General features: G+C 40.1%; 1 protein-coding gene across 5 annotated transcripts in view; it reads right to left on the bottom strand.

Moving 5' to 3' along the window:
* LOC134732029 (uncharacterized) overlaps positions 1–24,013 on the bottom strand; it is a 127,194-nt gene that overhangs the window by 67,302 nt on the left and 35,879 nt on the right. The window contains exons 1-5 of one of the 5 annotated variants that reach the window (XR_010114873.1): positions 4,229–4,282; positions 3,704–3,791; positions 2,928–3,092; positions 1,967–2,234; positions 1,152–1,318 (exon numbers count right to left, since the gene is read on the bottom strand). Coding sequence is in view for 2 of the 5 variants with exons in the window: in XM_063614229.1 (XP_063470299.1) it covers positions 20,040–20,101 (62 nt within the window). In the remaining 3 variants the exon portion in view is untranslated. Of the gene's footprint in view, positions 1–1,151; positions 1,319–1,966; positions 2,235–2,927; positions 3,093–3,703; positions 3,792–4,228; positions 6,052–10,656; positions 10,833–19,915; positions 20,102–24,013 lie in introns of those variants that run through there. The other 4 variants (XR_010114874.1, XR_010114875.1, XM_063614229.1 and 1 more) reach the window with 4 other exon arrangements.

Here is a 24,013-nt window from a genome sequence, read left to right on the forward strand (position 1 = left end):
TCCGTCCCATTCTCCTGGTTCAAACTCTTACCTCTACCTATGTCCAGCAGTGTTGGAATGGGCAGCCCAAGATAATGTGCACATTAATTAAATCTTCAATAGGGATGGGTGGGAGGGAGCCTGCTGGGAGCCCAGATTGCTTTCATCCTTTCTAGGGAATATGAAGAGTTAAGACATTTACCAACCCAGCCTCTAAAAAAAAAAATCCCTCAAGCCTCAGCCTTGCAGTGCTAATTGATTGATGTCATTTATAAGGAATCTAATAATGTTGAATAATTTATTTTAAAATGACAGATGTTGAAAATATAGAGTCATACTAATCTGGGTCTAGCAGAGAATACATTCATGATTATCATATATAATTTCATGTCAGGATTGAGTTTTTATGTTTTAAACAATCTTCAGGTATCTCATTTTAGTGCTTATATTAAAGTAAATTTAGGAAAAAGGTAATTTTGAACCAGTGGATAAAACTGGATCACAAATTTGTCATTCCTCAAATGTATGCCAACCGCTGTGCTAAGTGGTGGGAGACATGGTGGAGAACAGAGAAATGGTCCTTGCTCTCACTGGGTTTCCATTCTAGGGGGGAAAACTGACAATAAATAAGTACACAAATATATAAAATAATTATAGATGGTGATTAACAAAAATTAGCAGTAAATCTACTTTCAGTTTTCCCATCGCTCTATCCATAGCTCTTTTTTGTTTTGTTTTGTTTTGTTTTGTTTGAGATGAGGCCTTACTCTGTCGCACACACTGGAGTGCACTGGGGTGATCTCGGCTCACTGCAACCTCCCCCTCCCTGGTTCAAGTGATTCTCCCACCTCAGCTTCTCAAGTAGCTGGGATTACAGATGTGTGTACCACCATGCCCGGCTAATTTTTGCATTTTTAGTAGAGACAAGGTTTCGTCTCGTTGGCCAGGCTGGTCATGAGCTCCTGAGCTCAGGTGATCCCCCCAACCTCGGCCTCCCAAAGTGCTAGGATTACAGGTGTGAGCCACCGTGCCCAGCTTATCCATAGCTCTTTGAACCATTCACAACAACCTACGAAACCTCAGTTTCATATATGAATACATATATCTTCATGAAGAAGGATGATTTAACATTATATAATTTTCCCACCAGAAGAACTACACACTATACTCACCTCAGGCTATTAAAAAATTTTCATTACTTTTTTTGTGTTTTACTATTTTTAAATCCCTGGAAACAATTCACATCAAAATGCAGGGCCTCACAAATGAGTTCGGTTTCTCGCTATTGCTGAGGCCTCCTTTCCTTGCTAATAAGATTAACACCTGTTCTTTCTGGTTCCTAGAACAAAGAGAAGAATAAGGAGGAAAATCATGCTCCATCTTTGTAAGTATAACCAGTGCTAGCATAGAGGAGAAGAGGCATGGACAATAAAGCTATTTTAAGAACGCAAAATAGCCCAGGCTCAGTGGCTCACACCTGTAATCCCAGCACTTTGGGAGGCTGAAGTGGGTGGATCACTTAAGACCAGGAGTTCAAGACCAGCCTGGGCAATATGGCAAGACCCTGTCTCTAGTAAAAATACAAAAATTAGTCAGGCATGGTGGCACACACCTATAATCCCAGTTACTCAGGAGGCTGAGGCTCTAGAATCACTTACACAGGGGAGATGTAAGTTGCAGTGAGCCAAGATTGTGCCACTGCACTTCAGCCTGGTCAACAGAGTGAAACTCTGTCTCAAAAAAAAAAAAAAAAAAAAAGAATGCAAAATGGTCCAATCCTCCTCTCTAGCCAGGAGACTGTTAGTATGGCCACCCTCCCTTCCCCTTGCCTCCGCACCTCACCTCCCTCTCTCCTTCTCTGCAGAGTAGCTGTGGGTTGCCTCCCAGCTTCCCTGTGAGCCTCCTCCTCCAGTAAACCTACTCTTCAAACCAGACTCAAACTCACTCATACCAATGTGTCAGTGATTGATGAGAGTAAAGATATTACCATTTTAATAAGGATGAAGGTCTTTAAGAAGTGAAACTCTTAAGACTAGGGTCTGTAGCTCCAGTGAGTGATAGTGGGTAGTATATATTTAGCCAGCCCTAAAGAGATCCTGACCACAGATTCAGTCTCCTGGTCTAAAAGCCAGCTAGCACATAGGGTGCTGGCTGCTTCAGATGCGACTTCATCGTCATACACCGTGGTCATGATTTACTATAAAGTAATGCTGTTTCCAATATATAATGGAGTGGCACCCAGAGCATCTGCTCAACTGAAAAACAAAAAAACAACAACAAAATCACAGTAGGTACACTCGGTCCATCTTGGGTTATCTTCTTTAATAGTTTTTTAATATATTGAAATGTCCTCCATCTATTGCATTATTTAAATTTCTGTGTGTGACATTTGTCTCTCCAGCTAGAGCAGGGACTTTCTTTTTTTTTTTTTTTTTTTTTTTTGAGACAGGGTCTTGCTCTGTCACCCAGGCTGGAGTGCAGTGGCGCGATCTCGGCTCACTGCAAGCTCTGCCTCCCGGGTTCATGCCATTCTCCTGCCTCAGCCTCTCCGAGTAGCTGGGACTACAGGCGCCCGCCACCACGCCCGGCTAATTTTTTTGTATTTTTAGTAGAGACGGGGTTTCACTGTGGTCTCGATCTCCTGACCTCGTGATCCGCCCGCCTCGGCCTCCCAAAGTGCTGGGATTACAAGCGTGAGCCACCGCGCCCGGCCTGAGCAGGGACTTTCTTCTAAATCAGCACATAGAAAATATTGAGAGATAGTCCCTTGACTATTAAGTATAAATTAATCTTTCCAGGACTCATTTCAAATGTTTTGTTCTGAATGCTTTTCACGTTATTATTAATAATAACAGCAATTATGTTTATGGGACATTTGCCATGTACCGGGTGCTCTTCCTTAAATTATTCCTCATGCTCACAACAGCCTCCACATTAGTTATTATTACCTCTCTTTCTGTAATTGAAGAAACTACCCAAGGTCACACAACTGCAGAGAAACTCTCCGGCGTTTGTCTATCTCTCTTACAAAAGATGCAAAGGGAGTTTATCATGGTTTTTGCTCCTGAATAGGTATTGGAAAGGCAGGAAAAATACTGTATGTCTTGGCAATTCTACAAAACATATTACGGCACAAGGTTAAAAGATAGGCAACTTTTAAAGCCTCTGTGTTTTCTGTGGATGTTTATGAGTCTGGAGGTGAGTCAAGAATGAAACAGCCAGTTACAGAGTATAAGAACTATAATCAACACTATGGGACTCAGCAGAAACAGCCTGAACCGAGGAAAGAGCATTCCAATTTAGACTCACCCTCTCCAGAGCAGGTAATAATAGAGCAACCAATTGGCTGCCAACCACATGTTTGAAGCATGTGATGTCAGGACCAGCCCTCTTTGGCAAATTTAATCTTGTTCCAGACTAATTTCTAAGTGTTCCTGCTTTATTGGGTAGTATTATTAACCTTGCTTTCATGGGATAAACCAGGGTTTCAGAGGAGGCCTGGGGGCGGCTTAAGTATGGTTCTCCATTCCGTTCCTCCCTCCCACTCTCTCTCCAACACGCTGCCTGAATATCAGCCTGAGAATAGTCCTAACTACCATTTGTAGACTTCACCCCAATCTACAAAGTCTTTTCACATACCTTATTCATATAACCTTGTGAAATTGGTGCTATTAGTAGCCCCCTCCTAAACAGGAAGATAGCACAGAGAAGAGTTATGACTTACTCCAAGTCACACTGCCCAGAGGGATGAGAGCCAGGAGTGGATCCAAGTTTTCTGGGTCTTCTGATTCGAAAAGAGATCAAATGAAAGCCTGCCAAAGAAAAGGTAGCACATGATTATCCTTTGCTCCACCCCACCTCTCTGACATTAGGATTAAAATTAATAATAATGTGTTGGATTATAATGGCGTCCTACCATTCACTCTACCCATCTCCAGCAAAAACACACCTCAGTCCCACGGAGCTTTCCCTTTAACATCTTCCAGTTTAATTTCATTCATGGGCATTTATAGAGAGCATTGCTATCCAGCAGTTTCTATTTTCCCCCCTGAGGTTTATAGACAATGCACAAGTATTACTAAGTGTTAGATGCATACATGAGAGAATAAATCTTCCTACATGTCCTGTGTATGCCTGAGATTGATTTTCACTGCTCAGTTATGAACTTCCTAGGGGATAGCTTTTATAAAACACATACATACACTGAGAATTTAATCTATACACTATGGGCGATAGTAGCCATTCTTACTATCAAGACAGAAGCTCATTCTCGGTGAAAACAGGTTTCATTCACCTGAAGTGAAAAGGAAGAGAAGAATTTGAAATTACTGCAACCACTATTTAGATCGATGGTCAGTTACTCAAGAAACAATTATCCAATTTGTGGATTTCCTCTGTTCCTCCTGCTTATTGTCTGCTTGGCATTTTTCACTATTCATTATCATCTCCTGCAGAGGGTATTAGAGAAAAAGAGGGGAGGTGAGATTCAAAATAAAATTCCAATAAATTATCATCAAGCACCTACTTTAAGCCAGATGCTGAGATAGGTACTGAGAATCCTAAATGTGGATAAATCCTAAATCACTGGCCCCTGTGCATAGGTTGCTGTCAGAAATGCTGCATTAAAGATATGTATAAAATACTACAAAACTCTGGTAAAAGAGTGATTCACCTGAAAAGGAGGGGAGGAGGTGAAGACAACAGGAAAAAAAGTGATACTTCCACTGGAACTTGAAGAAGTTGAAGTCCAGGAGGAAACAGATGAGTGGGGAAGAGAAGACAGGATGAGCAGGGGAACAGCAGGAGTGTGGGCAGCGGGGTTCAGAAGTGGGAAGGTTTCACTAAGGGCGGTGCAGGTGGTGACCACACATCCTGGTTTGCCTGAGTCAGTCCTAGTTTATGGTCACTATGTCAGCGTAATTAATAAAGCACCTCCCTTTACTCTCAAAAGTATCCTAGTTTGGGTAATGAATTATATAGCCGTCTCTGTCAATCTGAGGCACATATGTCATCACTCTCCCCTCCTTTATCCATGGAAGACATTATTAAATTACCATGGTACATTCCTGCCTAGGCCTGGACTTGTCTTCAAAATCCTACTGAAAATATCACTTCAGGCAGTATCACAGATTGGAATTGGACCTACATATGTTTTCCAAGCTATGGGCCATAGAGGTTGCAAAATGGCAACTCACAGGCCATATCTGAACTGCATTTGTATTTTATTTGACCTGCACAGGATTTTTTGCAATTCTGAGCCAGCATTTACTATCATGGGATATAACTCAGAAATTTGTATTTCTAACTTGATTTGAGAAATGGGAAAATCCAATAACATAAGACCTGTATTCCACGTAGTGGAACAATTGGCTGAAACTAAATAGCAAATATTACCCTTTTGTCCAATATCTACCTGTTGTTGTCAGCCTCCAAGCTGGTCCCCACTGATCCTCATTTCCTGGTGTCCACATTCTTGTACAGTCCCCTCTCACGCTGTATCAGGTTTGATATGTTTGGCCAATGGAATGTGACAGAAGTGATGTTATTCCATTTCCCAGGCTAGCTGTCATTCTGCCTTTCTTAGATTACTTGGCTCTGGAAGAAAACAGCTGACATGTTGTGAGGAGAGGCCCACATGGTGACAAACTGAAGCTTCCAGCAATCGCCATGGGAGTGAGTCTTTTTGAAGGAGAACTTCCAGCTCCATTCTAGTATTCAGATGATTGAAGCCCCCATCAACATCTTGACTGCAAACTCATGAAAGACCTTGAGCCAGAACCCCTCAGTTAAGCTGCTCCCAGATTCCTGACCCTCAGAAACCATATAAGAAATGAGCATCTGTTGTTTTAAGCCGCTAAGTTTTGGGGGCAATTTGTTACACAGCAGTAGATAACTAATACACCAACAAAATTGATTTTCTCATGATCTACTTGCCTCTATTAATTATTTTACCTACCTGGCTTTCAAGACAGTTGAGGTTACATCCCAGCTCTACAGAAAGAAATATTATTGATGGTTTTAAGCAATAAAGTGAGAAGGTCAGATCTGGCTTTAGATGTATCACACTGGCATCTGTGAGAAGAAGAAGTAAGAGGGAGGTTCAAGATCAAGTTTATTTCCTGAAAAACTCGTAAGTAGACCTTGCAGTATAGCACAAGGGGGATGTGATGTAGAACCATGTCTAAGAGACTAAGCTTAGACTCTAGGTCAGATGATATAAGTTCAAATCACCATATCACCACTGAAGGATCATATATATTTTAGTAAGTTACTTACGCTTTTATTTCTTAACTGAAACACGGGATTAGGAAGGCTTACAGCTGCAAGTAACTAAACACCCATCTACTCATAGCTTAAATAAATAGTTTATTTTTCCCCTATAACTGAAAGTAGAGAGGTAGGCAGTTGCTGGGAATGATTCAACTGCTCAGCAATGCCACCAGGATTCCAGGTTGTCTCTAGCTTTCAACTCTGCCTTTCTTAGCAGGTTGGCTCATTGCCTCGTGTTTCTAAGGTGGCTGCTATAGCTCCAGCCATAACATTTCTGTCTTGGGTCATACACTTAAAACAGAAAGAAGCAGGGGCAGGTTGAGAGCTTTAATCTAGGTATGTGTGTCTCATTTTATCAGGAAAGCAAAAAGCTTCCCAGAAGCCCCCAGCAGACTTCTGCTTACATCCCATTTGCTAGAACTGGATCACAGAGCCTCTTAGCAGTGATGGAGACTGGGAACATGAGTATTTCGTTGAACACATTGATACTCCAAGCAAAATTGCATTCTGTTGGCAAGCAAGAAGAGAGGAGAATGAATATTAGATATTCAGTTGCCCCGAGTGATAAAATCGACTTCAGAATATTGATATAAGGGTTAAAGTAAGCTGATACATGCGTTAGGCTAACAGTGTTTGGCATGGAATTAAGTGTTCAATAGATTTTAGCTGTTGAAGTTGCAATAATTCAGGCACAGAATATTCATCCTGGACTAGGACATGGAAGAGTGAATAACTTTGAGGCTAAAGGACTTGAAAAGAAAGACAGATAAAATTATTGGTGGGAAAATAACTTTGGTTTTAATTGTTTTTTATTACCTTTCTTTCTCCTTTGTCTTATAACCACAGAAGTGGTCTGTTTATCACAACATCTTTTTTCTTTCTAATTATTTTATAATTGTGTATCTTTTGTTAGAATTTAAGTACTTTATTATTTTAAAACTCTAACTAAAGGAAATATAAACTTTGAGTTCTTTAATCTACTCAGTTAAAAAACATCCTACAGTAACTTTAACTCTACATTCCAATTAGTAGCCTGCACAATTACATAATCACATAATGCAGAGCACTGTGACCTACTCTTCAGAAGATATTTGTTTTAGACATAGCTCGCCTATGTGAAGAAGTAGAAATATTGCCTCTGGTCATGCTAAAATTAATTGCAATATTTAAGTCATGTGACATTTAATGTTTCTAGAACTAGCAGGTAGCACAGCTCCCGGAAACCCAATTGCACATTGCTGAACGTGTCTCAAGGCACTTTCAGGTGGATCGGATAATGGGTGGAACCACCACATACTTTTCAACCATGAACAATGATTCAGGGGCCAGGATTTAGAAACCATGGGCAGCTATGTAATTGCATAGTGTTAGAAACAAGAGAGGTGAGTGTTGTGGGATATAGGTTTAAAAGAAAAGGAAGGTTCTGAGTGTATACTCAAAATAATTGAAAGCAGGGTCTCAAGGAGATATTTGTATACCCATGTTCACAGCAGCACTATTCACAACAGCGAAAAGGTGGAAGCAACCCAAGTGTCAATTGACAAATGAACGGAAAAGCAAATGTGATATATATATACAATGAAATATTACTCAGCCTTAAAAAGGAAGGAGATTTTGACATGATACATGCTACAACATGGATGAAACTGGAGGACATTAAGCTAAGGGAAATAAGCAAATCACAAAAAGATACTGTATGATTCCACTGATATGAGGTACCTGGAATAGTCAAATTCATAGAGACAGAAAGTAGAATGGTGGTAGCCAAGAGCTGGACAGTTATTGTTAATGAGCACAGAGTTTCATTTGGGAAAAATGAAAAATTTCTGGAGGGGGATGGCAGCAATGGGTAACAGCAATGTAAATGTAATTAATGCCGCAGAACTGCACACTTAAAAATGATTACAATGGTAAATGTTATGAGTATTTTACCACAATAAAAAAATTTTTAAGGAAAAAAAAAAGGAAGAGAAAGAACTTGAATGTAACATCCCACTTCACAACCTTAGCACCCCCCTCTTCCACCACCACCACCACCACCACCACTCACAAAGTCCTCTAAAAGTCTGCTTATTAAGGGGAAAAGAAGGAAACAAAATTGGGAAAGAGGCTTCCAAACTCTTCCAAGACCTGAGCAGCTTCTTTTAGTCATTCTGTTTTCTTTTTTATTTTTCACAATAAATATGGAGGGTTTTTTGTTTTTTAGACAGAGTCTTGCTGTGTTGCCCAGGCTGGACTGCAGTGGCACGATCTTGGCTCACTGCAGCCTCCACCTCCTGGGTGCGAGTGATTCTCCTGCCTCAGCCTCCCAAGTAGCTGGGATTACAGGTGCACCATCAGATCCAGCCAATTTTTGTATTTTTAGTAAATATGGGGTTTCACCATGTTTGTCAGGCTGGTCTCGAACTCCTGGCCTCAGGCAATCTGCCCGCCTTGGCCTCCCAAAATGCTGGGATTACAGACATGAGCCACTGTACCTGGCCAATAAATATGTATTATATTTGTAATCAGGGGGAGGACAAGGAAAGAATATTACAAAACTGGGCGGCAAAGGAAGAAGTGGCATAAATTGGTCTTCATCTCTGGCCTGAGGTCAAGGCAATTCTTCCCTCAGCCTCACGAAGCTTGAGTTTTTGCTCAGAAGCATGAAATACATTACCTTTACCTTTCATAGCCCCGGTTTAGGATAAACTCTGGGTCAGCAGTTACATGACTGACCTGGAATGATTTCGCTCCGCTGCTGGCAGCGCCAGACTCAGAGGTGACAAACAGAAGTAAATCACTGTGTGAGCAGCTTCTGGTGAGACCAAATAGCAGAACTGCAGCAGATAACTTCCTCTTTTCCATTGTTTCTGATTAGATCTTTTCACATTTTGTTTTTGTTTTTGTTTTTTTCTTGGAAAAGACAAGGGTGTCTCATTGAGGCTTTAGGGAAATGGCTGAATTTTAATGGAATCGAATCGGCTCCCATGGTTATCTCAAAGGAGCTGTGGTCGTAAAAGTTAATTAAATTAGATTCATTTGCATATTCAAGACCATTCCCTTCCTTCACTTTAAAGGCAGAGAAAGAAAATTTGTCCCAGCCTTCTCACTGGGATTATGACACACAACATGTCCAGATCACTCTGTTTGTATGCTGGAACTTAGTCGGACTAGCAGGCTATTTTTTAAATCCTTTTTCCTAGCTTGTATTCTCCACATTTTAAAATAAGTGTCAATACAAATGTTAAATCGGTATGCATTGCAGTTCTCGCTTTGAAATATAGAATAAACCCTTTAGAGAAAGAGATTGCCGTGCTTCAAGACCGAGGTAATTTTCTAAACAAAAGGTGGATTCAGAACGCTAAGTAGAAAATGAACTAGCAACATTTACAGCCACAAGACTGTGTAGAAGCATTTTGCATTTGTGTATGTATTGGCAACAACGGCATCTATAGCTTTATTTATTATGGGTCAGAGGAACAGAACGATTGGACCCTAAGAGGATGTCTAGTCTACCCTGCTGCCTGGAGTAGGCCTAAAATAACCGGCTAAAATGGAACTCTGGCCTGTTTTCTGAAGCCGCTAGGGAAGGTGTTTCCACAACCTTCTTCTGTTATCCGACCCATTTTTCACAATCCTTAATATCACACCAGAAAACGCTGCCTTATATCCAACCTAGATCTGCTGTTGATTTACTGTTTACTCTCACATGCATACAATGCAAATGTGAGCAGTCGCACTCGGCCCCTCCACCCTGCTCATTTGCATATTTCTTTGGAGTATCAACTAATGCCTACAGATTAAAGGGAGTGTCTGCCCTACTTCCTTCAGCCACACATGCCTGTTAATACAAGTAAGGGTATATCATTATCTTCATTCTTCCATGAGAAGACAGGGTTAATTTATTTTTTTTCTTTAATGAACACAAATGTGCCAGACAGACCCTATGCTAGGCTCTTGGGAAACAGTGGTGGACAGGACAGACCAAGATCCTGCCCTCATGCATGGAACTCAGACATAATACAAATAATTACCAGTATGATGAAGACTACAAAGAAGTATAGGTTACTAAGAAATTACACAATAGGCTGAGCTAACATAGGCTGGGAGGATAGGAAAGCTTTCTAAACAAAGCTGTGTTTCACCTGAAACCTGAAGAATAGGAATTATCAAAGTAGAGAAGGGAATTCAAGGTAGAAGGAACAGCATATGAAAGGCCCCTATCATGAGAGTGTGGCCTGTTCGAGAATTGACAATGAAGTTCAGACAGCAGGACAAAAGTAGCTGTCATCAAGCTATGGAATCTTCAGACATTACTCACTGTCCACACTTGTTTGGCTGTGACTGAAACCTAATGCCTTGGTCCTGCTTTGTACAATTTTAGAACTCTGAGCAACTGGATGCTTAGCGACAAGGATTAGGCACCTGGAGTAAGAATGGACGAAAAGAGGCCTCATTTCAGTGCTCAGAAGGCCTGGAATGCTCCAGTGGCCTCAGTGAATCAGCATGGTGTTGTGCAGCGTTGGTGAGCTCGTTCCCAGAGTATTCGGGTGCTAAACAGTCTTTAGCAAGTCACACTTTCAGGGTCTCTGACTTCACTTCTGTAAAGTGAGGAGGTTAGATACGGGCTTTTCTAACTCACCTTCTGGAATCAGTTAGCAACAATCGTCCCCATACAGTTCTTAAGTGGGTCACATTACTGAGCTAACCTACATTTGGTAGTGGGCGGAGGGGATTATTCAGACAGCCAGCAGACCTGTCTCCAATTTGCTTTTCTGTTTGTTTGTTTGTTTTTTAATTTTTTTTGGTTTGGTTTTTTAGTATTTTTTTAATCGTGGTAAAATATAGATGACATAAAACTTACCATTTTAACCATTTTTAAGTGTACAATTCAGTGGCATTAATTATACAATTACAATATTGTAAGCCATTACCACTATCTATTTCTGAAAATGTTTCATTCCAATGCACTTTTTTTTTTTTTTTTTTTGAGACAAAGTCTCACTCTGTCTCCCAGGCTGGAGTGCAGTGGCGTGATCTCAGCTCACTGCAACCTCTGCCTCCCAGATTCAAGCAATTCTCCTGCCTCAGCCTCCCAAGTAGCTGGGATTACAGATGTGTGCCACCACACCTGGTTAATTTTTGTATTTTTAGTAGAGACAGGGGATTCACCATGTTGGCCATGCTGCTCTCAAACTCCTAACCACAAGTGATCTGCCAGCCTCAGTCTCCCAAAGTGCTTAGATTACAAGCGTGAGCCACCGCGCCCAGCCCAATGCACTTTTAAAATAATCTGGGCAAGTTCTTCGAGGATCCTCACAACTCATGAACCTGGCTTTCTATCATGATTCCTGAGTTGGAACTTGAGAAATCAGGTACTGCTCTTAAAGCAAACAAGGCTTCTTACTCCCATTGTATGAAAATGAGTAAAAAGGGAAAAGATAAACTATTGAGTAAACTGCTGAGTAAATGGCAGTTAAATCCCCTTTGCCTCTGGAGAAGTCACCTTGTCCAAGATCATAATGCTTAATAACCCTGAGACCTAAAACAGATAAAGGACACAACAAAAAAAAGGAAACCACAGACCAATATCCCTCATGAACACAGATAACAAAAATCCTCAACAACATCTAGCAAACTGAATCCAACAACACATCTAAAAGATTATATGCCACGATCAAGTGAGATTCATCCCAGGGATGCAAGCCTGGTTCAACATATACAAATCAATACAAGTATTACCTCACATCAACAGATGAAGTACAAAAATCACATGATCATATGAATAGATGAAGATAAAGCATTTGATAAAATTCAGCTTCACTTCATGATAAAAACTTTAAATAAATTAGGTATGAAAGGAAAATACCTCAACACAATAAAAGCCATATATGACAAACCTACAGCTAACATTAAACTGAGCTGGAAAAAGCTGAAAGCTTCTCCCCTAAGAACTGGAACAAGACAAGGATGCCCACTCTTACCACTCTTATTCAACATAGTACTAAAAGGCCTAGCCAGAGCAATTGGGCAAGAGAAAGAAATAAAAGGCATCCAAATTGGAAAGAAGAAAGTAAAATTGTTCCTGTTTGTAGATATGATGGTATGTATAGAATAACCTAAAGACTCTACCAGAAAACTTTTAGAGCTGATAAATGAATTCGGTAAAGTTGCAGAATGCAAAATTATGTTAGTCTGTTTTCACGCTGCTGATAGACATACCCAAGACTGGAAAGAAAAAGAGGTTTAATTGGACTTACGGTCCCACATGGCTGAAGAGGCCTCAGGATCATGGTGGGAGGCGAAAGATATTTCTTACATGGCAGTGGCAAGAGAAAATGTGGAAGAAGCAAAAGCAGAAACCCCTGATAAACCCATCAGATCTCGTGAGACTTATTCACTATCACAAGAATAGCACAGGAAGGACCAGCCCCCGTGATTCAATTACCTCCCCCTAGGTCACTCCCTCACATGTGGGAATTCTGGGAGATATAATTCAGTTGAGATTTGAATGGGCCAAAACCACATCAAAAATTAACATACAAAAATCAGTAGCATCTTTATGTACAAACAACAAACTAGCTGAAAAATAAATCAAGAAAGCAAACTCATTTACAATAAGTACACACACACACACACACACACACACTCTACCTAGGAATACATTTAATCTAGGAAATGAAAGACATCTACAAAGAAAACTGTAAAACAATGATGAAAGAAATTGAAGAGGACACAAAAAATGAAAAGACATTCCATGTTCAGAGACTGAGAAAATTAATATTGTTAAAATGACTGTACTACCCAAAGCAATACACAGTGCAATCCCTATTAAAACAGCAATGGCATTCTTCAGTGAAATAGAAAAACACAATACTAAAATTTTTATGAGACATAAAAGACCCCGAATAGCCAAAATAATCCTAAGCAAAAGGAATAAAGCTGGGGGCATCATACTACCAGATTCCAAAATATACTACAAAGCTATAGTAACCAAAATGGCAAGGTACTGGCATAAAAACAGACACACAGAACGATGGAACAGAACTGTTCACTGAGAACAATTCTGAGGATCCAGAAATGAATCCATGTATCTACAGCCAACTGTTTTTGACAAAGGCACCAAGAATATTCATAGGGGAAAAGACAGTCTCTACAATAAATGGTGCTGGGAAAACTGGATATCTATATGCAGAAGAATGAACCTAGACCCCCACCTCTCACCTATACACAAACCAACCCTAAATGAATTAAACACCTAAAAGTAAGACCCGAAACTATGAAACTACTACAAGAAAATAAAGAGGAAATGCTTCAGGACATTAGTCTGGGAAAAGACTATGAATGAGACCTCAAAAACACAAGATACAAAAGCAAAAATAAATAGAATTATATCAAACTAAAAAGCTTCTGGGTAGCAAAAAAGAAAAACAATCAACAGAGTGAAAAGATAACCTACAAAATGATAGGAAATATTTACAAACGATTCATCTGACAGATGATTAATATCCAGAATACACAAGAAACTCAAACATCTCAACAGCAAGAAAAAAAAATCCAATTAAAAAATGAGCAAATGATCCAAACAGAAAAGATGTACAGTTGGCCAACAAATATATGAAAAAATGCTCAGCATCACTAATATCAGAGAAATGCAAATCAAAACTACAATGAGATATTGTCTATCTTATCCCAGTTATGATGGCTATTATCAAAAAGACAAAAAATAACAAATGCAGGTAAGGAGGTAGAGAAAAAGGAACTTTTTTTTTTTTTTTTTTTGAGACAGAGCCTTGCTGTATCACCCAGGCTGGAGTACAGTGGTGCAATCTCGACTCACTACAAACTCCACCTTCTGGGTTCAAGCAATTCTTTTGTCTCAGCCTCCCTAGTAGCTGGGACTACAGGCACACACCACCATGCCCGGCTAATTTTTGTAAAGGAACTCTTATACACTGTTGATGGGAATGTAAACTAGGACAGCCACTATGGAGAACAGTATGTAAGTTCCTCAGAAAACTACAAATAGAACTACTATTTGATCCAGTAATCCTATTACAGGGCATTTTTCCAAAGGAAAAGAAATGAATATATCACAGAGATATCAGCACTCCCATGTTTATTGCACCACTATTTACAATAGCCAAGATAAGGAATCAACCAAAATGTTTAACAACAGATGAATGGATAAAGAAAATATGGTATATATATGAGATGAAATACTATCCCCCCATTACAAAGAATGAAATCCTGTCATTCATGGCAACATGGATGAAACTGGCAGACATTCTGTTAAGTGAAATAAGCCAGGAACAGAGAGAAACACCACGTGTTCTTACTTATGTGTGGAAGCTAAAAAATGTTGATCTCAGAGAAGGAAAAAGTGGAACAGAGGTTACCAGAGGCTGGGAAGAATAGGCAGAACAGGGGGATAGAGAAAGATTTGTTAAAGAATACAAAATTATAGCTAGATAGGAAGAATAAATTCTAGTGTTCTGTGGCACTATACGATGACTATAGTTAACAATATTATATTTTTTCAAACAGCAAGAAGAGAGGATACTGACTGTTCCCAACACAAAGAAATAATAAATGTTTAAGATGATGAATGTGCTAATTACCCTGATCTGATCACTCTACATTGTATACATCAAAACATCACTATGTACCTTATAAATATGTGCAACTATGTGTCAATTTAAAAATAAAATTTTGTTAAGAGATGATTCTAAGATTTGAGGGTCTAAGACTCCAGGATTTTAGGACTGGTGAGTGCTCAGGTGCTGAGATCCTCACACATGAGTCTTTGCTGCTAGGAAAAGGTTGTCAGAAGCCTCTTTTGTCTGGGAGTAGGTTATCCTCTTCCTGCCCACCTCCCCCAGTGCTGTGTGAATGTAGCTCTTTGTGGCTTAGAGAATGTAAATTTTTATTTTGCATTTCCAATGTCACATGCTTACCTTATCAGCATGTTCCAGTTTCCAGAATAAATATTTGGAGATGAAAAATAAAGATCATAATGCTTAATACACCAAATTGACTGAGCCCTGTCTATGTGCCTAGCACTAAGCTAGTTACTTTGCACATGTCACCTTTTTTACCTATTACATGTATGTAATATTACTCCCATGTTACAGGTATAGAAATAGGCTATAGTAGAACCTGACTCCCAACCCAAATCAGTTTGGTTTTACAATTTACAATTTGGCTTAACCTCTATACTTCACTGCTTTCCCAAAGACAGCTACAGGGAAACCTGAAAATAATGAAAGAAAAAAGAAAAAGGCAAAAACTGGCCAGGCCCATTGGCCCTTGTCTGTAATTCCAGCTATGCGGGAGGAGTGCTTGAGCCCAGGACTTAAAGGCTACACGCAGTGAGCTAGGATTGCACCACTGCACTCCAGCCCAGGAAGACCCTGTCTCAAAAAAAAAAAAAGGAAAAAACTGACCCTAGGTTCACACTGTTCAACCTCATTCAGATTTGTGACTGGTTTTGTCATGCACCTTCTACACCATTTCAGTGTTTCCTCTCTCTAGTCCATAGAATTGATGGTATTTACTGCCCTAGTTTTCAAGGATGGCATTTACTTCATTAAGTAAATCAATTACTTCATTAAGAAAATCCTTAGAGCATTGGGGGCTCAGCGGTCAGAAAGGGTTAACAGCCTCAGGAAGGGCTGAGCTCCCACACCGCAGGTGGTGTCAGAAGACCAGGAATAATGAGGCTGGGGAATGCCCACCCTCCGGAAGCTTTTCTGTACATCTAAATAGAACAGAAAGTAAACGTTGACAAAAGGAAACTGTCAGGTAAATTAATGTGAAAAGTGCAGGTTTTGTTGTCTTTTCTTTTCAATGGGTGAGAATTCAAAGCATAAGGCAGGAGAACGAGTTAAAAATAGTATGACAGTAGCCAACTGATGCTTGCACAATAGAAAGGGCATCATGGGTTACACAAGAGGATTGTAAAAAATGTGCAAAAAAATAAGAGGACAGGGGCAGGAATCGCTGGATCAAACACACTAACACCATGGGATCTTCAAAGGTTCAAAATATAACCATGTTGTGACATTATAAAATAACTATATAGGATTCCAGAACGCAAAGGTTTTTAAACAAAAATATTTGTCCCCTGGGGTAAAGTCAGACATTGTTATCTTGGCTTGCATGGCCCTGTATGGTTTATCTCCCAAGCCTCATCCCTTCTACTGCCATGAACGACAACTTTGCAGAACCTCCTGAATTACTTTCATTTGTTGTCAGACCCTCACTCTTTCTTCCAGGCCCTTACTTCCCTTCCCTGACATCTAAGTTTAGGCAGGGTCTCCTAGTTACACCTTCTGACAACTCCATGCTAATGTATTATCCTATAAATATTAGATAACATCTGTTTCCTGCTAGAATCTACTCTCCAAGGGCAGGGTCCATATCTGCTTTGTTTATTGCTATATTGTCAACTATGGCACAGTTATGAATAACTGAATGAATGCTGGTGGACATCTGGGTTCCAAACTGTCCAACTGCATGATATATAAGGCAACAACTCCTTCTTCAGTTTATGTATCAGTCAGGGTTTGACATGAAAAACAGAACCCGCAGAAGATTTTTGTTTGTTTGTGTTTTTTTTTTGAGACGGAGTCTCGCTCTCTCACCCAGGCTGGAGTGCAGTGGCGCGATCTCGGCTCACTGCAAGCTCCGCCTCCCGGGTTCACGCCATTCTCCTGCCTCAGCCTCTCCGAGTAGCTGGGACTACAGGCGCCCGCCACCACGCCCGGCTAATTTTTTGTATTTTTAGTAGAGACAGGGTTTCACCGTGGTCTCGATCTCCTGACCTCATGATCCGCCCGCCTCGGCCTCCCAAAGTGCTGGGATTACAAGCGTGAGCCACCGCGCCCGGCCTACAAAGAATTATCTTACACAACTATAGGAGCTGGCTAAGCAGGCCTGACATCCACAAGGCAGGTAATCAGAAAGGGAAAGTCATAAGCAGGCTAGACTACCACAAGGATGAGCTCAGTGATGAGGATGTCATGCAAAAGCCAGGGCTTTTTGTCATGGAGCTGTACACACACACTTAACCCAAGAGTCAGTGAAACTGGAAGTAGATACATCTGGAAAGTAAAGCAATTATAAACCTAGCTGCTGCTTCACACCAACAAGGCAAATCAGCAGATCAGCAATAACACGAGTGTTTTTGTCCCAAAATGTAGAAAAGTTCTACAACTTTCCTTCTGCTCTACTACTTGAAATCTCTGACCTCAAGGAGGGTATAGATGAAGCTCATCCAAACCACTTTATTTTGTAGTTGTTCTGTTTTGTTTTGTTTTGTTTTAGGCTTTTAGCAGCCTGAAGCCATAGTTTTTAGTTTCCGTCTCTAGTAATAAGCAGAAAAGAGGCATGAGGAAGGGGCTTTTCTGGCCCAATGAGAAACAGAAACTAAGAACCCATGACTGTACTCTCTCCCTTGGACACCCCTGGTCTAGACTCTCTTTTAAAAAGCTTTTAACTGATTAAGTCACATAGAATAATATCTCTTTTGACTAACTTAAAGTCAACCGATTAGGGACTTTACAGCTGCAAAATCCCTTCACAGCAGCACCTAGATTAGTGTTTCAACAATTAGGAGAAGGTACATGTGTGCTACAAAATAGCTGCTGCCTCACTTCCATCTTCCAATTTTTGCAAGAGACTCTCCCTTGTAGACCACCCTAGTCAGAAACATACTAGAAAGGGAGCTCTGGGGAATGTGATTTATCCAAGCCAAAGCAGACACACCATGAAACCATCACAGATCACATCATATAACTACTTCTTTAACCTTGAATGAAAGAAATTAATAAAAGAAACCAGTGATATTCAGAAGTAGGGGGAACCACTTTGTTATAGAAATAGTGCTGATTCTGCAGATGCAAAGGAAAAGAGCAAATCTGGATAGGAGGGCAGAGCTAACAACCTTAGAGGAGCACGCTTCCAAGAAGTAGAGGAGGTACAGGGGAGCTCTTACAGCCAAACTGGAAGTGATAAGCATGTATTCCTATCAAAGATGGGGAAACTTCATTCCAAGACAAGCTGGAATGTTGGTGTTTACCAATAAACACTTGTTAAATGAACTGATAAATCAATGAACAAATGAATAAATGCTGCCTTAAGCTTAAGCCCTGTGCTAAACTACAGAGGTATGGTGGTATCTTAGTCTGTTCAGGCTACTATAACAAAATACCTTAAATGGGTAATTTATAAATAACAGAAATGTATTGCTTACAGTTCTGGAGACTGGAAAGTCTAAGATCAAGGTGACAGCAGATTTGGTGTCTGGACTTGCTCTCTGCTTCAAAACTGGTGCCTTCTTGTTATATTACCAAATGGCAGTAAGGGCAAGGCACCTCTTTTAAGAGGGCACTGTGATGGTTAATACTGAGTGTCAACTTGATTGGATTGAAGGATGCAAAGGATTAATCCTGGGTGTGTCTGTGAGGGTGTTGCCAAAGGAGATTAACATTTGAGTCAGTGGGCTGGGAAAGGTAGACCTACCCTTAATCAGCTGCCAACTCAGCCAGAATATAAAGCAGGCAAAAAAAATGTGAAAAGGCTAGACTGACCTAGCCTCCCAGCCTAAATCTTTCTCCACTGCTGGATGTTTCCTGCCTTCTAACATTGGATTGCAAGTTCTTCAGCTTTGGCACTTGGACTGGCTTCCTTGTTCCTCAGCTTGCAGACAGCCTAGTATGGCACCTCGTGATCGTATGAGTTAATACTACTTAACAAACTCATATATATATATATATATATATATATCCTATTTGTTCTGTCCCTCTAGAGAATCCTGACTAATACAGGCACTGATCCATGACTTAATCACTTCCCAAAAGGACTCACCTCTTCATACTATCACATTGGGTATTAGGTTCCAACATACGAATTTGAGGGAGACACTAACATTTAGATGATAGCAGGTGGTAAAAAAGACACATTGTCCTCACCTTATGGAGGTTCCCTAAGGGTGGAAGGGATGGAAGATATACAAAGATTAAACAGTTCAAGCTACAGGCCAAGGGTTCTCTTAAGAAAGATGGCTTGACTGAGAGAAAGCAAATTGGTGCTCATCAGTCTTTTCGTGGGTGCTAGATACTTCCTTGTTGCCATTTCTGCATTGCCAGAGCCACACACACACACACAGAACACAATAGACTTTGTACAGCTTCCAGTGCAAAATTAGAAACCAGAGCTGAATATCTAGTTGACAGTGACAATATGGTTATTATAAAAGCCTAAGTATGAAATGTCTTGAATAATCAATGATTGAATCATGTGCCTTTAAGCTTAGCTTTTATACCAAATGCCTCCAGGAAAGGTTATTTAGAAAAAAAAAAAAAAAACTCAGAATGTGCTCACTGGCTTACAGTGATTGAGTTATGCTGTGGGCTATGGTAACTTCTTTGCAGTGCTAAAAATAGATGAAGGGCAGATCAGTCACCCTAGGGAATTTTATCTGCCTCATTTATGCATCCAGAGATGCTGCTTACATAAAGCCTAAATAAGCACAACCAAAAGGGCACCAAGGAAGACGAATAAAAGGTGGTGATTCAAATAGAAACCAAGAAAACAAGAAAGCAGTCAACAGCAAAGATCAGGACCAGCCCCTGTTGTAAAGATTTGAACAAGAATTCGGCCTGTGAAGATGGTACAGTACCTTGAACTTTCTGATATCTTCTAAGAGGCAAATTTAGAAACCTCTTCCTGGAGAAAGCCACAGCCTCCAGCTGTTCTTGCTCTACACATTCAGGCATGGACCCTTGCCACAGCCTCTCAAGGATTTACACTTCACACTGGCAGAGCACTCTCTCACTCCTCCTGGAGATACTGGCTCCTTCTTGACCTGCAGTCAGAGCACCAGAACCATGTAAAAATGTGACTCAGGCAACTCATAGATAAGCAAAGACCTCCAGGCAGAGCACCAGAAAGTCAATCAAGAACCATGCAAAAATGCGACTCAAGCAACTCAGAGTTAGGCAAAGAAACTGAAAGTTTCAAGAGTTCCCCTTGGCCAAGTTTACACCAAAACATTTTTATTATGCGAGTGGTTTTTAAAGGAAATCATTTATCATAAGGTTGCAGAAAAGGTCTGCTCCTTGTCTCCAGCTGCCATGGAGATCGTCAAGGGGTGGCTGGAGGTGGATCTAAGAGACTGGAAATTCAGTTCATGGTCAAATCCATCAGTGTTTTAAAACATTCTAAAAAACCCAACAGCACCATCTGTAAGGACTGCATCATTTGCAAAATTTCTTGCTAAATCAGCTGGCCAAATGCAAAGCCAATTGCTTTGGCTTCCATACAACACCATGCTGCAGCCGGGAAGTATTTTAAGTGGATAATGAGTAGTCTCTTCTCTCAATGACTATGTTCAAATAACATCGACTGACTGTAATATGCAAAGTTCCTAGTCAAGGCTGCCTTAGGAACCCCTGCCCCTTAACTTGAGGTTTTAATCTTTATGAGGGAAAATATCCTTCTTCTCTAGTGATGTTTAAGAAATCAATTCCCTAGCAATGGCCCAGTACACTTTCCAGCTCATATACAGACATGTAAAACTGCACACACACAGAAATACCCAAATGCACACCATTCGTACTAGTTCTGAGATATGCAAGGCTTACACCCTGCATCCAAGAATGGCTGCCAAGTTTTTCCTTTAGTTATAATACCTCCTCTAAAATTATTTGGACACCCAAAATGGCCTTTTTGTGTGAGGAAACACACACAAGAAATACCTCTCTGCCTTTTTCCCCTGAAAAATATAGTTATCTATGGAAAATGTGTGTGCTCTCTCTCTCTCTTTCTCTCTGTCTCTCAGATAAAAGTGGCAAAGCAGATGGAAGCTCCTTCTGTGAAGAAATCAAATTCTATACTTTTTATATCCAATCTCCAATCTCCATTACTCTATTTTTATCATTTAAGTTATATAGTAGATATGCAATAAATGCTTCATTATTTCACTTATTAAGTTGGCTTCTCCCTCAAGGTACTTTAGAACTTTGGTACCCAACAGCAGCTCTGGGATCATGAGCTTATCAGAAATGCAGACACTCTGGTCCCATCCTAGCCCCATCTCGAATCAGAATCTGCATTTCAACAAGATTTCTAGGAGATTTGTAAGCACATTAAGGTTTGAGAAGCACTGTTTTGGAACACACCTTGATTCTTTTTTTTTTTTTTTTTTTTTTTTTTTTTTTTTTTTTTTTTAGTTTTGGTTTCTTTCTTTAGACTTAGGGAATACGAGTACAGTTTTGTTACATGGATATATTGTATAGTGGTGAAGTCTGGACTCTTTGTGTACCCATCACCTGAATACTGTACATTGCACCCAACAGGTAATTTCTCATCCCTCATTTCCACTCCCACCCCACCCTCTTATCTTTTGGAGTTTCCAACGTCTATTATTCCACTCTGTATGTTCATTACACTTTGATTTTTATACTGTTACTATTAGTCTAGTAAGTTCTCTTGCTCCACAAAGATCATGTCTTGCCATAGGGGACACTTTTCTAGAGGATGGTAATCATGAGCTGACGCTATTGGGCACTAACCGTGTGCCAGGAGTGGAGAGGGCACATAGTTAACATGAGAAAGATTTACTCAGTTAGTAAAAGGTGGAGGTAGGTTGGAACTCAATCTGGCATCTGGGTCCATGTTTTCTAGGTGCTGCTTCCCTTATTGGGCCCCTGCAGGGTGCAGAATGGTCCTACTTTCTGCAAGGTGTTTGACATCCCCATCTACCACACGCTAACTGCAAGATACCGTCAGAATCCTGACAACCTAAGGACTGCCCCCACATTTCCAGACACCCACGGAAGTGGCGCCGACCACACTAAGAACCACAGTGTCTTGTGTTCATGCAATAATTCTGAGAAATTAGTTTCCTGGGATTTGTTTCTTTCTTCCAGTGTTTAACCAAATAATAAAAATCCTTTAACGTTTTACATGTTATTTTTCACTTCAATAGAAGGCTATCACTATTGAGGGCCTGCTCTATGCAGACTAAAAGATAAGCTCCTTGCCTCTAGCCACTGACAATCTGGTTAGAGAAATAAGGCCTTAGTAGATGCAATAGCTAAGAAACAATTCAAGGCACTAAAAAATTAAGTCCAGAAATGACCAAAAAGACCTAGATTTATATTCCGGCTTTGTGCCACTTACTAGTGTGAGCCCAGTGACATTCTGTAAGCCTCTCTTTCCCTACCTGTAAAACGGGGGTATCATTAAACAGTGCACATAAATTGCCACCACAGTACGTAAAGCATGAGGTATACTTAATAAATGTTAGCCATATCCACCAATCACCACCCTCTCTGAATCAGGAAGAAATAGGACAAAAATGGGATAGAGAGAGGATGTGCGTAAGAGAATAGACAGCATTCTGGGCAGGAGGCACGGCCAAGCAAAAGCATGGTGTCAGGAATGTGCATGCCTGTATCAGAAACTTACAGAACTCTCAGACTGGATGAAGTGAAGGGTTCCAGTCAAGGAGTTATGAGAAGTGAACACATTAAAGTAAAGATAAGTTTGAATTTGTTATGTGGACATAGAATCTCCTGGGGATTTTTGAATTTCTTCAGTATCATGACTTTCAAATACAGAAGAAATGCAAGCCTACACAAAAGAAAATGAAGGCGACTTCCAGCCATTCTCCCAGGGCTTCCCACACCAATGAGCATGGATGCATCTATTACCAATCAATGTCTTTAAGAAGCCTGAAGAAATAAATGCATGGCACTGCTGTGGGACATATTTTTAATTCTTATTTAAGTTCAAACCTGCCATCTAATTTATTTTCACTTTCAGTAAATGCCTTTTAAGCTTCTCAGACTTGAGCTAAGTCACATAGCTGATAAATAAATAGGATAAATCTACAGGAATACACTTAGTTCTTCAATCTTATGAAGTCTGCAAAATCGTATAAAGTCAACAACTTCAGCACAAATGGACCTAAAATGGCCAAGAAGCTATTGCTACTACTGTGTTCAAATCGCTTTTGCTGGAGCATCCTTGTTTCTGCTGCTCATTAGGAAAAGTACTATCACACCCAGCAGAAAAGAATAATTAGCAAATCAACTAATTAAGGCAGTATCGACACTCCTCTTGTCACCTAGTCACTTCTTTGTTGTAAATAAGCTTAGTTGCTTACATTAAAGTCATTAGCTCTTCATATGTAAATAATAATGCACTTGAATTTAAACATTAGGTATCTGAAAACAAACTTCGGTCCACTCTGATCTGGCCAGGATAGGGAAAACAAAGAGCATTATTGTCTTACTTAACCTGGTAAATTCAACACAATTGTATGAAGCTTCCGAATTCATTAATATCCAAATTCACCTTCCCTCCTGGACATTAGCCAGAATTCTATCTTTAGTTATAAGACACACTATACTAAACAAATACTATAGTAATTAAAGAAACCACCCATTTCCTTCCCCCTAAGTTCCAGGAAGCCATGTTATTTCTGCAAACCAATTTCTATTTGCTGACTATTCTCCAGGGCTTTTAAAAGCAAATAAAATGTACCGGAAGCTGTTTTCCAAATGACAACGAAGAACACATCTCCTACTCTCTCTTCTCCCCCAACAGGAAAAAACAAACAAACAAAAAAATGTGTGTGTTTGTGTGTATTTAAGGCATACACATTTAGGGTCTTGTTAAATCCTGAAAGATTGAAAGCTCCACAGTGTCCTGAAAGGAAATGTTTGAAGGAACTTCTCAAGTCTCTAAAGTTAGCTGGATCCTTTGCAAC

The sequence above is a fragment of the Symphalangus syndactylus genome, chromosome 13 (assembly GCF_028878055.3).
Source record: "Symphalangus syndactylus isolate Jambi chromosome 13, NHGRI_mSymSyn1-v2.1_pri, whole genome shotgun sequence".
Taxonomy (NCBI): Eukaryota; Metazoa; Chordata; class Mammalia; order Primates; family Hylobatidae; genus Symphalangus; species Symphalangus syndactylus.